At 42.6% G+C, this 16,440-nt stretch overlaps 1 protein-coding gene across 1 annotated transcript in view; it reads right to left on the bottom strand.

Moving 5' to 3' along the window:
- Positions 1–3,196: 3,196 nt before the first annotated feature.
- LOC126267285 (uncharacterized protein C6orf132 homolog) overlaps positions 3,197–16,440 on the bottom strand; it is a 285,985-nt gene continuing 272,741 nt past the window's right edge. The window contains exons 7-8 of the mRNA XM_049972356.1: positions 15,831–16,095; positions 3,197–6,250 (exon numbers count right to left, since the gene is read on the bottom strand). Of these exons, the coding sequence (XP_049828313.1) occupies positions 5,941–6,250; positions 15,831–16,095 (575 nt within the window). The 3' untranslated portion in view covers positions 3,197–5,940. The remainder of the gene's footprint in view (positions 6,251–15,830; positions 16,096–16,440) is intronic.

A 16,440-nucleotide genomic window follows, 5' to 3' on the forward strand; every position in this document is an offset into this window, starting at 1 on the left:
TCGACTGCTGCCCTGGCCTGCTCATTCACCAGATCTTCACCAGGCGTATCAAGGCCGTTATTACGGCCCGAGGTGGTTGTTCTAGGTATTGATATCTGAGGGTTTATGAACCCAAACTGCATGAAAATGCAATCACATGTCAGTTTTAGTATAATATATTTCTCCAATGAATACCCGTTTATCATCTGCATTTCTTCTTGGTGTAGCAGTTTTAATGGCCAGAATGTGTAGCTTAAGAAGCTTTATTTGGACAATTATCTCCGCAAAATTTAAATGACTTCTTCGAATCTGATTTTGTTTTATATATTTACTATAGTATAACGGTTCCTTACATTCTAATGAACAAATCGCAATGAGGACAACATGTTGCACAATGTGTGCGTTGTATTCCATTAACATGCATAAATTTAGTGCCACCGTACGTGGTGAACGGCCATCTAGTCCGAAATACATAGAAACTTAACTGCAACTTGAATGATAATAATTGTGGAACATCCAATATCAAAAGAACAATAAAACTTATGAGAGGCACATATACAGCAATGGAGTAGCCGCGTTATTGTCGCGTCATAAATCAAATGATAAATCTTTGTATGTGGTACACATTCAGAAAACTTGGTGTTAAAATAAATGTTGTATACAAAATGTTACTTGCTCCGTCCGTGCTGAAATCTGATGACGCACTGCCAAACAACACTCAAGCCGTCTGAGTGGTGCTATGGTGTACCACCAAAGGGCAGCAGTCTTCTACTTAATAAGTTCGAAAACCTCATAACTGTTTGTGTGATGCATACGATGATGACAGTACTCTGCACTTGTAAGATCTTTCGTATAATATTTTAAAGTAATTTTAAGAAACGTTCTTATCAAGAGGCAAGAAATTGGCACGTCAAGTCACTTCAAATATGTGCATCATTTAAAAGCACAAAATTCACGTTACTCTAATGTTCCTGACAGCCATAGACATCTGCCTCAAGAAGTTGGTGGATTTTTTTATTTGTATCGACATGCAGTATCTGTTTAGATGTTTCGTCGGTGTCGATTTTCTGTGTCGACGCAGGTATTTACATTGCTCATGGTCTGCTACTAGTATGTTTCTAGAGTGACCAGTCTCGCTATCTGTAGGCTACTCCTCAATAGTATCTACACTAGTACGTTGCTATCTCATGTAGACTATCTGCGGCATCCTTATAGAACTCTCGGACTTTTCATTTATGTTACTACTATAGTGTTTTTGTTTTATTCCACCTCGGGCTAACTTTCCCACACTGTCACTGCTTGCACGTTTCGGAAATGGTCTGTTTCCCGTCGTTCTGTCTCTACATGGGTTATGAAACTGACGTGTGATGTCCGTTATCGCTGGTTTTTTTTTTCGGCATATGTGTGTACCTTGAAAGTAGTGTGAAGGTTCAGTCAGCATACTTTGATGCTGCCACACAACTAATACGAATTTTGATAAAATGATTTTTCAAGACTACTGCCTCAAGAACTGAGCACTGATTCTTGAAATAACACGTTCTGCAAGGCGCCTGTCGGCTGGCATTTATAGCTATTGTTCCAGATATAAAGAGAGCAAAAATCCGCATTTCCAGTGACTTCACTGAATACAATTCATGTTATTTAAAATTCTCGCTTTCCTGTCATAGAGCTACTTTATCTACATGTACCAAAAACCGAGAGATTATGGCTTAGTCTCTGATATTTACGCCTAATAGAGGAATATACGTTGCTAACCTAGGAATATATACAGAGGAACTGGCTGAAGATTTAAGTTTTGAGGAAGGAAGTGCAGGCCTACATCTTCGGACCGTAGATAAGTGTACAGCTATAATTTATCACAAATTTTGAATCTAGAGAGGGCTTCTTAATCACTGGAGATCGAGGGAGATGAGAAACATTTCCTTGCGAACTGCGAAAAGCCGAAAACCATCTGTTTCTTCAAATATACCGTCTTGTTCGATGTCTTGTCGGGTATTGAGCAATGGGCAATGGCTGTAGCCAACGGTTAAGCATGAATCCTTATATTCGAGAGCTCCAAACATACGCAGCTGAACTAACTTTTACAAAAATATACGCACAGGAAGTGTAAGGGTAGATGTCGATTGTGTGATAGGTAGCAGAAGGAGACACACAGAGGAAATTTGTGAAATAATCTTTCTTGCCGTATGGAAAGTTATTAAAGTTTAACAAGGATTTCGTATCATAATTCTTCAAGGGGCTTGAATATATTGGAGCATCAAATAGCCTGAAACAACGTTTATGAAGATTTCAGAAAGGAAGCAGTATCAGTTTTGTATTACAGTGAAATAATTAATAAATATGCATCTTATATGCAGCTAATGCACAAATGTATGTAGGTAACTAAAATTAATAAGCTACAACAGAAATGTACTTCATGGCAAATGAGGTTATGTTATCAGCTTTCCACCATTCAGTGGATGGGTATTAACGTTTGGTGTTTCTGAAAACAATGCTGCAAGACGAATCAATTCAGAGTCACCAAATATAGGATACTCCATGATCGAAGATGAAGTAAATTAAAATGAGCAACTGTAACTTCACGTTGAAAGTAAAAAGAAATTAAAGGGCCCATGTTAATGCAGACACTTCTAGATGTTTCAATGTCACGTTTACATTTACGATATGGGTATGGCAGAATGCCAGGCATCTTGCACAGTTGTGGTTTATGTTGTAAATGTACAGTGATCACAAGAATCACACTTACCAATGGTCCATTGCAGCGTAAGTTTAGATAACTGTTGAATAACTACACAAAATATCCTACTTTGAAACAGCAACTCTATGTGGTGATTTGGCTCCCGCAAAAATTCTATTTATGTATTGATTGGCTGTTCTTGATGAGGAACAGTGCGTTCGCAACACACAGAGGCTCACGTACGCTATCTTGAGCTGATACAGCAAAGTAATAGGTGCCGTTTGAATCACGCGAAATACCCTTTTACCTTGCAGCAGAGAATAAGGCGTCGGTACTGACTCTGCAGAACTTCAGAGCAACATTGTTTCATGACAGTCACTTTTGAGTATTTTTAAAGACATTCTGTGAACTTCGAAGTTCGTGGACTCATTTTACGCATAATAATTATCAAATAGTATTTAATGTAAATAATATGTGAAAATTTGCAATGGAGAAATGGAAAAATACATGTTACAAATATTACATGAGAAAGATCTGGCATATCAAGAACAGTTTCTTTATTTCGCAGTCACTCAGTCAGCCTTGGTCTTTACCTTTACAAACACCACATACCAAAATACATATCTTTGACTAGCATAATACCGTATGTAGCTTAACAAACATTCTCTATATGGGGATAAATTGTGTCTGTACATGTATACGAAGATATTCAACTAATTGCTTTAATAGGTAAGACGCTTTCTTAAATTTGTGTGAAATATCGAAATACCAAAATATCAATTTCATTTTAACGCATCTTATCCAAAAATTAAATTTTGAAATTCTTTCTTTCTTTCCACAGATTACAATTACTGCAGAGCTTATTTAATACTTATGTTCGCTATATCCCTTACATGTGGCCTAATGATACAGTTCGTATTGCTATAACATGATAAGCTCGAGAAGAAACAGGTAAATTCATTGAATCTAACTGCAGTTAAATGTTTGTGTCAAAACTATAACAAAGCTTTTCTACAATAATTTATTCTTGAGGTTTACTGCGGATTCTTTTACAACGGAATACCATTGGGATAAACAGTATGCTTTTACAGAATACACCGTCTGTTCGGATTGAAGGTTATCACGTGTCTCATTAATTTTCACCCGTTTTAAACGAGAGATTCTGGTCCCCACAGAATTTGAAACCACATAATAAGAGACTATTTAATTTTTGGAAAGCTAGCATCACTGAAGAGACAGAAGCAAGAACGTGTCTGAGCAATGGCAACTAAAAGACTCGAGCTAGTGTGAGAAACGTTCTAGCCGTGAGGTAGTGTCAGACTTCCAGTGTTTACTACACCCTTTCTATTTTAGACTGTTAAGATTTTACTACGCAAAGGTATGCAACCAAAGCGTAACTTAGCTACGAACTATTTGAAACGGAAAGAGGGAAGTAAGACGTTACGTTATCGAGTTTCTTCAAATGTCTGGATAAAGTCTCTCTTGAAAAACTGACAAATGCCATATGATGTATCTCTCATTTCAAAATTGTGCACTCAGTTCGTTTACTAATAATGTCTAAACTTACATTTCCCATATATTTACAGGCAACATAATAAATCGCGTTTCACAAGAGTAAAATCCCTTGCGGAAAGCAAGTCGTACATAGTCGTTAGTTGAATAGCAACAACATATTTATATATATACCGTTATCGGTAAATTTGGCAGTGAGACACTTATGAATACTAGGCACAAGAGAGAATTGCTTAAGCAATATTGTGCCAGTAACAGCAGATCAGTTAGCCGATTTTGTAGTCGTTATACATACTCAGATACGTGAAACGCAGGCAATGCATCCAAACTATTAAAATTCAGTACTTCAGCTCGTCCTCGTTGAACTTGGACGACACAATTTCGGTGTCTGAAATAAGTTTTGTTTGTATTGGCGCAGTGACAGTTATGGTAGCTGCTGCCAGTACACAGAAAGTTGTATCTGTGAAAGTGAGTGAATGTATGATCGTTCGCATTTCGAAGTCAAACCATGACACTTTCACATTAACACACACATAAGCAGACATAGCGTTACATAACGTCCACCTATGATGTAGTGGAACCAGGATAAACATAAAAATGTCTTACAGTGTTACAGTGATAGACTCAATACCACACACGTTTCTGACTGATGGATCCGTGCTGTGAAGGCTTATGTAGCTTTTGAGTGTAGAACACACATTGCACCTGTTTTTACCAATTAACGTAAATGTAGTAGAAATTGTGACTCCCAGCGAACAAATTAAGGATGCTCTCAGCTTAATGAAAGCAGTAAGTTATATCACACAGCTACTGACTAGAAAGACATACCTTCTTTATGTGTGTAAAAGTTAAAGCGATATTTCTGGAGTTTATAATTGTGGTCAATATTTTCGAGAATGATTTTAGTATCGGGTCTAACCCATTAAAAACAAAGTAATACAAATTATTGTTTAGTAATAGCGATTTTCATTGGTCTTGTCATATGAAAGTGCATCACACATTCGCTGTCCACTTAAACGAGTACTCTCTTTAGAACTATCGAACTCCTTGGATATTATAGTTTTAAACCTATGGGCACAGCTCTGTAAGATATGAATTAGCGTAATTTTTTTTTGATGTAACACGTGTCGTTGTACACTAGGTAACTGGAATTTCATCGAGAGTCTCACGTTTACCACAGAGCTGCCCTGTTGGGAAAAGTTACAAAGGTACATGTAACGACATTCCTTCTTACTCTTACACGGAACAGTAGACGTGAAGCAATGAGCCACCAAATAGTAGCACTCAGACAATTAACGTTTTTAGGATTGTAAAAAATTATCAACAGAGTATAATGATTAATAAATGATCCATTACTAAGGCAGAATATTGTTATACGTTTTCTTGAAATGTGTGCGGGCAGTACGTTCGTAATACAAAAGAGGTTATTGCGGAAGTTTTATTTCATTTAAGGACACAGAAGTTTCACTGTGATAAATTACCGACGCAGAAACATCGAAAGACGTAGGTGCTCCTGCAATTGTTTGGTAGCAGACGCTGTACAGGTATCATTAGACTGGCGAAGTTCGTACAATCATCTTGACAACTGACGTAACAACCAGAGAAGGGAACTTAGTTCTCCCGAAACTGCTTCTTGATGAAGTCCATAAGTCGAGGGACACGAAGAGCCCCGTGTCGATGAGTCGTCCGTATCGAAGCGATATCGGGTATCGGTCGCCACGGCCACTGTGCTTCCCTCTAGAGGCGGCAGAGGGCAGCAGTGGCGGGCGCTCCTAGGACATCTTGAGGCTGCCGGTGGCGCTACGGGGTCCGTGGTGGCCGCTGGACGTGTTGTGGCTGTATCCGGAGTCGGAGTCGTGGCTGGTGGCGTGCTGCGGTCGGAACGTGGAGAAGCTGGTCTCGGCGAGCGCGCCCTCCGGCGGCTGCTTGCCCAGGCGGTAGCAGGGCGCCGACGCGTAGTGCTGGCTCGCCGACAGCGTCAGCGGCTGCTGGTGCTGCAGCAGCGCGTCCACCAGCAGGCCCTCGTGGAAGTCGCTGCCCGCGCCGCCGCCGCCGCCGCCTCCGTGGCGCCTGTGCTCCGGCCTGCACGCAACAAACGCACCTGTCAACCACCGGCACTATCTTTGATGCAAGCTCCACAGTATCTTGAGGAGATCAGATCTGTATTGAAACAGACATTCGGTAAGAGCTTCGTATAGATTTTTTTGCTAGACGCTCCGCTAGTTAGTGTGACACACGTCACACGGGAGCAAGTCAATCATACAGGGTGTTTGAACAGAACTAAGTAGTTTTAAGTGTAAATTTAATGGGAAAATTAATGAAAAATTACATCAAAGAGTACGTATTATGAAAGAGAATTCCTTCAGGTTCGTCTAATGTTAGCAGACCTCAACGTTGAATCCATTTGTTGCCCTGCACACGTCGAGACGATATTCCACTTCTCGCCACGTATTCACCAGCATTTCAGGTGTAACTGTCCCAACCGCCGCGACGATTCTTTCCCGTGAATGATTGATGTCTCTCATATTTTCACTGTACTCAACATTTTTATGCCCCCTCCCCCCCCCCCAAAAAAAAGGCCAGTGGGGTGCGTGGTCTCCAGGTATTGGGCCAGCCCTGCCTATCCACCTTCCTGGAAAGCGAGTGTCAAGAGCACCACGCACTTTAGGCACTCCTCATTGTACACTACGTCTGCCCAATGACTTCCTTGGGCTCCAAACAAACCGAAATACGGATCTGTTGAGAAGTTCTCGGTGTACATGGTGATTTTGCTTTTAAAACACTACCGGTTTCCTTGAAAGACTTTAGCCAATGGCAGATAGTTTTTGCTGTAGGTGGTTCACCACCATACTGACGTCTAAAATTACGTTGCACTGTTATAACTGACTCAGTTTTCAGAAGCGAAATAACAAATTGCTCTTTCTGTTGCGGAATACACATCGTTGCTGCGTAGCTCTGCACTGCTCTGCACGCACGCCTGTACTGGACTGAGGGAACAGAGGAAAAAAAAGCACTGGTACCGTCTCAAGGTCCATCAGACCTGCCAATTGCAGGGGAGCCAAACTGGGAGAGTTGATGAATCAAACACCACAAATAAAACAGTGTATGTCACTTTGTACAGATTTTAAAACTCAATGTATTACTATTATTCTCTCATCGATCATCAATCAGAGTTTTTTCTTCATTTTCTTGCTCAAGTGATCCACGAGTTTATTTTCAAATGCGGCACAAATAATTGGAAAAGTCATTACATCCGTCCAATAATGTAATTCCGAGCAACTGTTGTACTAGCCTGGCAAATCGTAACAAAAAATGGTTCAAATGGCTCTAAGCACTATGGGACTTAACATCTGAGGTCATCAGTCCAGTAGAACTTAGAACTAATTAAACCTAACCAACCTAACGACATCACACACATCCATGCCCGAGGCAGGATTGGAACCTGCGACCGTAGCGGTCGCTCGGTTCCAGACTGTACCGCGTAGAACCGCACGGCCACTCCATCTGGCCAAATCGTAACAACTGGCGCACGGTTAGCAGTGGGATGGAGACCCACTACGGACATCCTCGAGTAAAGAGGCGTCCATGGCCGCATGGAGCTCCACCCATCCACTGCGCTGAGCAGAGTGACGTTTTCATGGAAACTGGACAGGTGTCTGGCAGTAGGTCTACACAAAATAGCGTGCAGGACTGTGGAAAGATTAGATGGAACTGCAGCAGACTACTGAGTTTCTCTGCACTGTGACCTATTCAACTAAATTAACCCCTCCAATGTTTTCTGGCTGGACGATGTGTAACGTGCCCATTTTCCTGTGAAACTCTTTAATAACAAGTTTAAGAGGTCGATACGCCAATTCCCTTGATCGAGAAGTCATTCAGGATTCTGCTCTGTAGCTGCAGGTCTAGATTAGCATTGCCAGTGATCGTTTTTCTCTTTTCTGCTTTTCTTATGCAGTTGGCGGTGGTTCCAACGACTGGGAAGCTCACAATGGATGTACAAGAATTATAGACTCTGTTAAGAAGAAATTTCCGCTTTTAAAGTGGCAAATTTGGCTTTCTCATTTCCCAGAAAGTTCTGCAGAAGGGATAGGGAACACACATTCCATTCTCGAAGGGAAACATGGATTTCTTCACAAAAGACGTTTTAGCCAGATACGCGATCTCTAGGTAAGTGTTCTTTCTTTTCTATCGTGGCGTGTAAATATCTGTTATGATGTCTTGGAGTGGTCCAGTTTAAACTTCCACGCTGTCGTTTACGGAACTGCTCGCGTCTTTGCACTGTGTCTGTGTGCAGAGCTTCTCATTTGGTTCCAGGTGCTCACCATCATGTGACTTGCTGAGGTATAATGTAATTGAGAAGGGCTGGAGATGGTTTAACGCTGCTATGCATTTTTCATTTGTCGGAAATCAGAATCTCCGCGCTCATTGGGCGGCAATTGACAGTAGTCCACCAACATTAGTTTCGGACGGGTCTTGGAAAACACACTTCTGGTTGCAGAGTAAGCACTTCGTTTTAGGCTTTGGGCAGGAGAGGTGACTGACGAGCCGGGACTTGCTACCGCAGGGAAAATATCTGCACTTCAGCTCTAAGTACTAAAAGAGGGCCGAAATATAATATCTTCTAACCGTTGCTGCCGCAAGCCTGTTTATTTACGCACAGAGCGATTTGAAAGATGACACATCTACGCGCCCGAAGAAGCCAATTAAAAACGAATTTAAGTCGCTCTCCTGTCGAGGCGAGTCCACGAAGTCACGCATCCGGTTTGTTGTTTCCAGTGTGCATTATTGGCATTCTATTGGTGTTCGCTCGTATCTTTCCGTGAACTTAATATATCTAATTAACAACCTGCGCAGTGGCTGACTGTGTCCGAGAGTTTTTTGCGTGTGTGTTTTATCTTCCCTGCCTACTTCTGCCAGGGTTATGCTTTGAAATGTATTCCCTTATCTGGCAATTATGTTTCCTTTCAAGATTTCAGTGGATGAAGTTAATGTTCATTGTCAATAAACGTATTTGTTAAAGTGTTCATTTGTTTCCATTCATGGATAAAAGATAGATGTAGTTCTGGTCTCACCTGATGATGGCCGGACGTCTCTGGGCCGAAAAATCGTGGCAGAATGTCAACGGGATCCGGCTGCATACCCGGAAATTATTAGAAGACGAAATACAACGGGAAAATTTCAGAAGTCACAAAAGACCGATTCTTTTATTAATATAGCTATGTGAGTGATGCGGTATCCGTTTGCTTTATGCTTAATAGGCCCACACTCATTAATACTCATTTAAATAAGGAGTTTTACGTAGCGCGTCAGTACATCTGTTTTCCATTAATCTGCATGAACAGTAGAGGTGGTTCCTCATTCTGTTGAGCACCACAATTTGGTTTTGTGTACCCTAAGGATATGCTCTGACGACGATCGACACCGCTCTGTTGGGTATAAAATCACAGGGTGCGGGTGGACTAAATGGGCAGATTACATCTTGACAGGTCATGGAAGTGTAATACTCGCTCAAAGTTTGGCCCATTTTCGAAAACACGGGTGCGACTTGTACTCATGATGACTCACGGGGCCTGGAAAGGTAGACAGAATGGGAGATCGGCCACAGTTTTCCAAGAAAAGGAAGCGTACAATTGCTCGCACTGGTCCTTGACACAACTTGTTTCGTGAGTAGGAATGTGCCACAAAACTGTAAGTAATTTGAAACTTCCTGGCAAGTTTTAACCTGCCAGGAAGTTTCATATCAGCGCACACTCCGCTGCAGAGTGAAAATCTCATTCTGGAAACATCCCCAAGGCTGTGGCTAAGCCATGTCTCCGCTATATCCTTTCTTTCAGGAGTGCTAGTTCTGCAAGGTTCGCAGAAGAGCTTCTGTAAAGTTTGGAAGGTAGGAGACGAGACACTGGCAGAAGTAAAGCTGTGAGTACCGGGCGTGAGTCGTGCTTCGGTAGCTCAGTTGGTAGAGCACTTGCCCACGAAAGACAAAGGTCCTGACTTCGAGTCTCGGTTGGGCACGCAGTTTTAATCTGCCAGGAAGTTTCATATCAGCGCACACTCCGCTGCAGAGTGAAAATCTCATTCTGTAAGTAATTTGTTTCACTTGAACGAATTACAGATAGGTTAAGAGAAAACATACTGTTTAGGGGAGAGTGACACAGTTTGCTTCGTGGCATTCGATTGGAAGCACGTCTAAAGAACTTGGTCATTAAAAAAATTGACTGTTTTGGTGGCTTCTCCATGCAGAACTCGGATGGATGTCGTTTTTTAAGGCACTTCTCATTGGGGTTCCACTGAGACTTCTACGCAAGTCACGAAGTCGACTCCTGTAGACTTCTACATGAGACACCGTGTCTTCATGGGACGTCTTTGCCAGGCCTCTAGCAGACTCTTTCACTGGCGCTCCTGCACGAGACTTCGGTTTCTGCGACTACTCAGGTCGCAGTCCACCACCTCGTAACGCAGTATTATGTTATGTTCATATTGCCTTGGGGTATGCGCTTTGTTAAGGGTACCTTGTGAAGAATTACTTAGCTTTCGATGAATCACTCATGATTCAGGTACTTGAGTTCCTGCATGTGCCTTCCTTCACACCACAACGATCGTCGCAGTAGTCATTTCTGATGCTGGCTCGACTGTCTGACTTCTTTCGATGGCGTGCGGGTTACTTACCACGTTCTTTTCTCTACCCCTTCTCCGCGGACTCTGTTTTTAATTAGATTAACCGTAAGAAATTTGTGTTCCAATTTTATCTCATCTCCACTGTTTTGGAAAAGTAAGTGTTTCATTTATACATCATATTTTTGTTTCCCTCTTGCCATTCAATACTGTTGATTTTGGCAGAGACCACACCCACATCCCGTCTGTCAGAGCCATTGATTTATAAATCGTTTCCAGTGCGTACAGTCGGTCGCATCATGTCTGAGACGGAGGGGCAATCTGCATATCGAGAAGGTTCATTCGATACAGATCAGAAGCACTTTATTTTTAGTAATAGCCCAGTGGCGTCTTGCAGCTGTTAAGTTTATGGCGGAGTGTGTAATACATACTGACGTAAATGGAAATGTTTGGACTGCAGATGATGAAGGGAATGAAACAGAGTCATTTACACAGTGAGTGCAGTAGTTTACCTCTTCCATTATCACTTCCATCAGTACATACCGGATTTCCTGCATTAGAAGTGTCAGTAAACAACGTTACGGTTCCATAAAATGCCGAAATTTTGTGAACTAGTCTTATTTCTCTGTCGAAAGAAATAATAAGAATTTAAAAAATTTGTCAGTAAGTGATAGTTTGAGGGTTATCTAATGTTATGGTGTAATATATTTAATAAAAGCTAGCAATTCGTGATATATCTTTTAGATATGTTATTGTTTTTTTGTAAACAGCGGTTTCCAACACGTTGCTTGTCAACGGATGGCTTTCAGTGGATTTAATGATCAGTAGTTGTTGTTCACTGTACAGTGTTATCGATAAAACTGTTACAGATATTTTCATAAACTTGCGTTTCCCAAACGGTACAAAATGCGTCACGAATACAAACACATTTTATTGCAGTGTGGGAGGTCGCGAGCACAATGATGAATGTTTCGATAGAATGGGTCACCTTTAGCACTTGTTCTCCTCAAAGTCGATCTTACATTAAGACCAGCTTTATTAGTACGCATTGGTAGCACACACTGTATAGATTCTAAAGGTCATTAAATGCAGTGCAGCCATTTGATGATGAATAGTTTTTTCTAAAAATATTTCAAGCATTGGGGAGCTTGTAGCTGTGAAAAAACGAATATTACATGAATTTAAAGTCGCTACGGGAAGCTCTGCCAATACGCAGTGTTACGTTAGGTGCATCGCGGCAACAGGTTTTAAGTCTTATGACTGTAAAGAGAAGTATTTTCGATATTTAACAAAGATTCTGTAGCACCACCGTCATCTGCTATCAAATACTTTATTACTGCTGTCATCATCTACCGTTACTAACGACCATCAGACACAGGAAGTTTTCTAATTATGATTATGATTCCGGCATCTAACAGCGGCACTGTTATAACAGTTAATAATTACGCTGGGTTGGAAGAGTTGTATTATTACTTCAGTGATGCAATGATTCTTTTGAAAACTGTTTAAATTTCATATTTTGTGTCCTGTTACACAGTTTCTGCTTTTGTCGTTGTATCGAGTGGGACGGAAAACCACGAACGTATCCAGTTGCTCTAAATCAAAAGCTTCTTTTTCCAGGTGATAATTAGCGACCACCGGAATTGGTACCAATTCAGATGAAACTTGGTCAGTGCGTCTATATTTGCTTCATACGTAAGGTGGCGCCATGTAACTGCGGGTATGGTGGCGCCTTTTGATGTTGCGTAGCGCCAGTGTGGTTTCACGCCAAAGAAAAGGTGGCCACGCAAGTTATCGTCCACTACTGAACATGCGGGCGAGTAAGCAGGAACAACGGGGAGTGATTCGATTTTTGGCGGCGGAGGGAGTTGGAGGCCGTGATATGTAGCGGCGGATGAAGGCTGTGTACGGTGAGTGCAGTCTGGGTCGTTCAAGTGTTGTGGAATGGTGCAAACGATTCGTTGAGGGGCGCGAGTCACTGGAAAATGATGCTAGTCATGGACAGACTCATCGTCTCATCGAACCGCAAATGGTTGCGAAAGTGAATTCTTTAGTCTTGGACAACAGCAGAATCACCGTGGACAAGATCCATCGGTTACTGGGTATTAGCGTGGACACCGCCCACACCATAATGTGAACATACTGGAACTTTCGAAAAACCTGTGCGCAGTGGGTACCCCACCAACTGACCACGGAACAGTGCCATACTCGAATGGCGCTGTCTTTGAGTCATCTGCAACGTTATCATGAAGAGGAATACGGCGTTCTGTCGCGTATTGGCACAGGTGACGAAACATACAGGGTGTTTCAAAAATGACCGGTATATTTGAAACGGCAATAAAAACTAAACGAGCAGCGATAGAAATACACCGTTTGTTGCAATATGCTTGGGACAACAGTAAACTTTCGAAATTACAGTAGTTACAATTTTCAACAACAGATGGCGCTGCAAGTGATGTGAAAGATACAGAAGACAACGCAGTCTGTGGGTGCGCCATTCTGTACGTCGTCTTTCTGCTGTAAGCGTGTGCTGTTCACAACGTGCAAGTGTGCTGTGGACAACATGGTTTATTCCTTAGAACAGAGCATTTTTCTGGTGTTGGAATTCCACCGCCTAGAACACAGTGTTGTTGCAACAAGACGAAGTTTTCAACGGAGGTTTAATGTAACCAAAGGACCGAAAAGCGATACAATAAAGGATCTGTTTGAAAAATTTCAACGGACTGGGAACGTGACAGATGAACGTGCTGGAAAGGTAGGGCGACCGCGTACGGCAACCACAGAGGGCCACATGTAGCTAGTGCAGCAGGTGATCCAACAGCGGCCTCGGGTTTCCGTTCGCCGTGTTGCAGCTGCGGTCCAAATGACGCCAACGTCCACGTATGGTCTCATGCGCCAGAGTTTACACCTCTATCCATACAAAATCCAAACGCGGCAACCCCTCAGCGCCGCTACCATTGCTGCACGAGAGACATTCGCTAACGATATAGTGCACAGGATTGATGACGGCGATATGCATGTGGGCAGCATTTGGTTTACTGACGAAGCTTATTTTTACCTGGATGGCTTCGTCAATAAACAGATTTGGCGCATATGGGGAACCGAAAAGCCCCATGTTGCAGTCCCATCGTCCCTGCATCCTCAAAAAGTACTGGTCTGGGCCGCCATTTCTTCCAAAGGAATCATTGGCTCATTTTTCAGATCCGAAACGATTACTGCATCACGCTATCTGGACATTCTTCGTGAATTTGTGGCGGTACAAACTGCCTTAGATGACACTGCGAACACAGCGTGGTTTATGCAAGATGGTGCCCGGCCACATCGCACGGCCGACGTCTTTAATTTCCTGAATGAATATTTCGATGATCGTGTGATTGCTTTGGGCTATCCGAAACATAGAGGAGGCGGCGTGGATTGGCCTCCCTATTCGCCAGACATGAACCCCTGTGACTTCTTTCTGTGGGGATACTTGAAAGACCAGGTGTACCACCAGAATCCAGAAACAATTGAACAGCTGAAGCAGTACATCTCATCTGCATGTGTAGCCATTCCACCAGACACGTTGTCAAAGGTTTCGGGTAATTTCATTCAGAGACTACGCCATATTATTGCTACGTATGGTGAATATGTGGAAAATACCGTACTATAGAGTTTCCCAGACCGCAGCGCCATCTGTTGTTGACAATTGTAACTACTGTAATTTCGAAAGTTTGTCTGTCTGAAAATGTACTGTTGTCCCAAGCATATTGCAACAAACGGTGTATTTCTATCGCTGCTCGTTTAGTTTGTATTGCCGTTTCAAATATACCGGTCATTTTTGAAACACCCTGTAGTGTCACCATTTGGAACCGGACAGCAAGCGTCAGAGCAAGCAGTGGAAACCACCTCCAAAGAAATCAAAGGCCGTGCACACCAGTTCTGGTAAGGTCATGATGTCCTCCTTTTTAGATCACAAGGGCCCACTGCTTGTCTAGTTCCTGGAAGGGGGGGCCACCATCAATACCTAGCGTCATCAAGCCACATTGTAGAACCTTAGACGAGCCATCAGTTCGGAACTCAGACGCATGTTGTCCAACGGTATTATCCTTCTGCATGATAATGCCCGCCCGCGCATGGCCATTGCGGTGAAGACGACATTGTAGCAGTTTCAGTGAGAAACGTTGGGACATCCACCGTACAGTCCCGACCTTTTACCGTATGACTTTCATGTGTCTGGACTTCTAATACAAGCTATTCGTGAACATCGATTTGCAACGGACGACGAAGTGTGTGTGTGGTAGCTTCTTCAAACATGGAATCGACTTACTACTGTCACAGTGGGATAAATGTACCAACGGTTCTGTCGATTATTTTCGAGTATCTGTACTGTGTGTAACTAACTACATATTTGAGTTAGTAAAATCGTTGTTACTGTACGCTAGTGAGCAGGTTTCGTCTGAATGAACCTCATAGATTTCCACATCAGGTGATAATGGTACTAGATCCATTTAAAAAATATTTGCCTTAACTAGTGAAAATAGTTGCTGCTTGAATACTCGAGATTATGCCGTTCAATATGCAGGGTGATTCAGTTGCCCCTATTGTTAGATTTTATGCAACTCGCAATACTTTCAAACACCACATGCAAGATTTTCATATTCTCTCGTTCGCCACATGGAAACTGTCAGCCCTACAGAAAAAATGCACAGGAACTTTTTGTAGGAAACTTAATATAGTTAAATGTTGTATTAGAATGTATTTTCGCTGGGCACCCCAGTTTTTGAGTTACCAAAATAATCGCGTGTACTTTAATAATTCTTAAACTACAACCTCTAGTGAAAATGTATCCCAGTACAGAATTAGGCTAAATTAATTTTCCTACAATAAAATGTGCTGTTCATTTTCTTTGTGTTGCAGGACTAATACTTTGGCTGCAGTGAACGAGAGCAAATTTTGCACGTGGTACTTGAAGGTGCACCCTATGTATACCAGTTACGAAAAGTCATGCGGAGTCAGGAGTAAAAGGAAATAGGTGAGATAACTGTAATACACGTAAAGAGAAAGAATATACCTGTTGTGGAAGGGCACTGGCGGCACGCCAGCTGCGAGAGCCGGGTGTGGAGGCGGCGGCGCCCGCCTGTGCGGGGGCGGTGGGGGCGGAACGCGCCCGTGGTGGCCCTGGCCGGGGTGGTGCTGGTGTTGGTGCTGCTGGGCACCATGCGGGTGGTGGTGGCGGCGCGGACCAACCTCGCCCAGGCTCAGCTCGTCCTCAGCGAAGTCGTCCTCCGACACCGGAATTTCGCTCTCCAGGTCAGACTCTCCGCGCTCCGTCGACACTGCAATCAGATGCACATGGGGACATTCCGATACTACAGACACGAGTTAAGTGTATTTAACATACTTGTATCGACATCAAATGCTGGCTAATTTCACAGTATAGAAAGAAGTACCAGATTTTCAATAATGTAAGTATCGGACTGTGTGAGACAAGATAATGAAATTCTTAGAACAATAGGAAGACATGAAGGTCATTTTCCCTTGAATACAGAGATGAGGCAAGAATTCCTTTGGCCAACAAGAAACATCATCACTTTCTCTTTTCTCAAAAGCTGAAGCCACAACAACCCAACAATGAAATCTATTTTCCTAAGCAGCGCGTGAGAAACAGAATAGGTCAACTA

Source organism: Schistocerca gregaria, chromosome 4 (genome assembly GCF_023897955.1).
Source record: "Schistocerca gregaria isolate iqSchGreg1 chromosome 4, iqSchGreg1.2, whole genome shotgun sequence".
Classification (NCBI taxonomy): domain Eukaryota; kingdom Metazoa; phylum Arthropoda; class Insecta; order Orthoptera; family Acrididae; genus Schistocerca; species Schistocerca gregaria.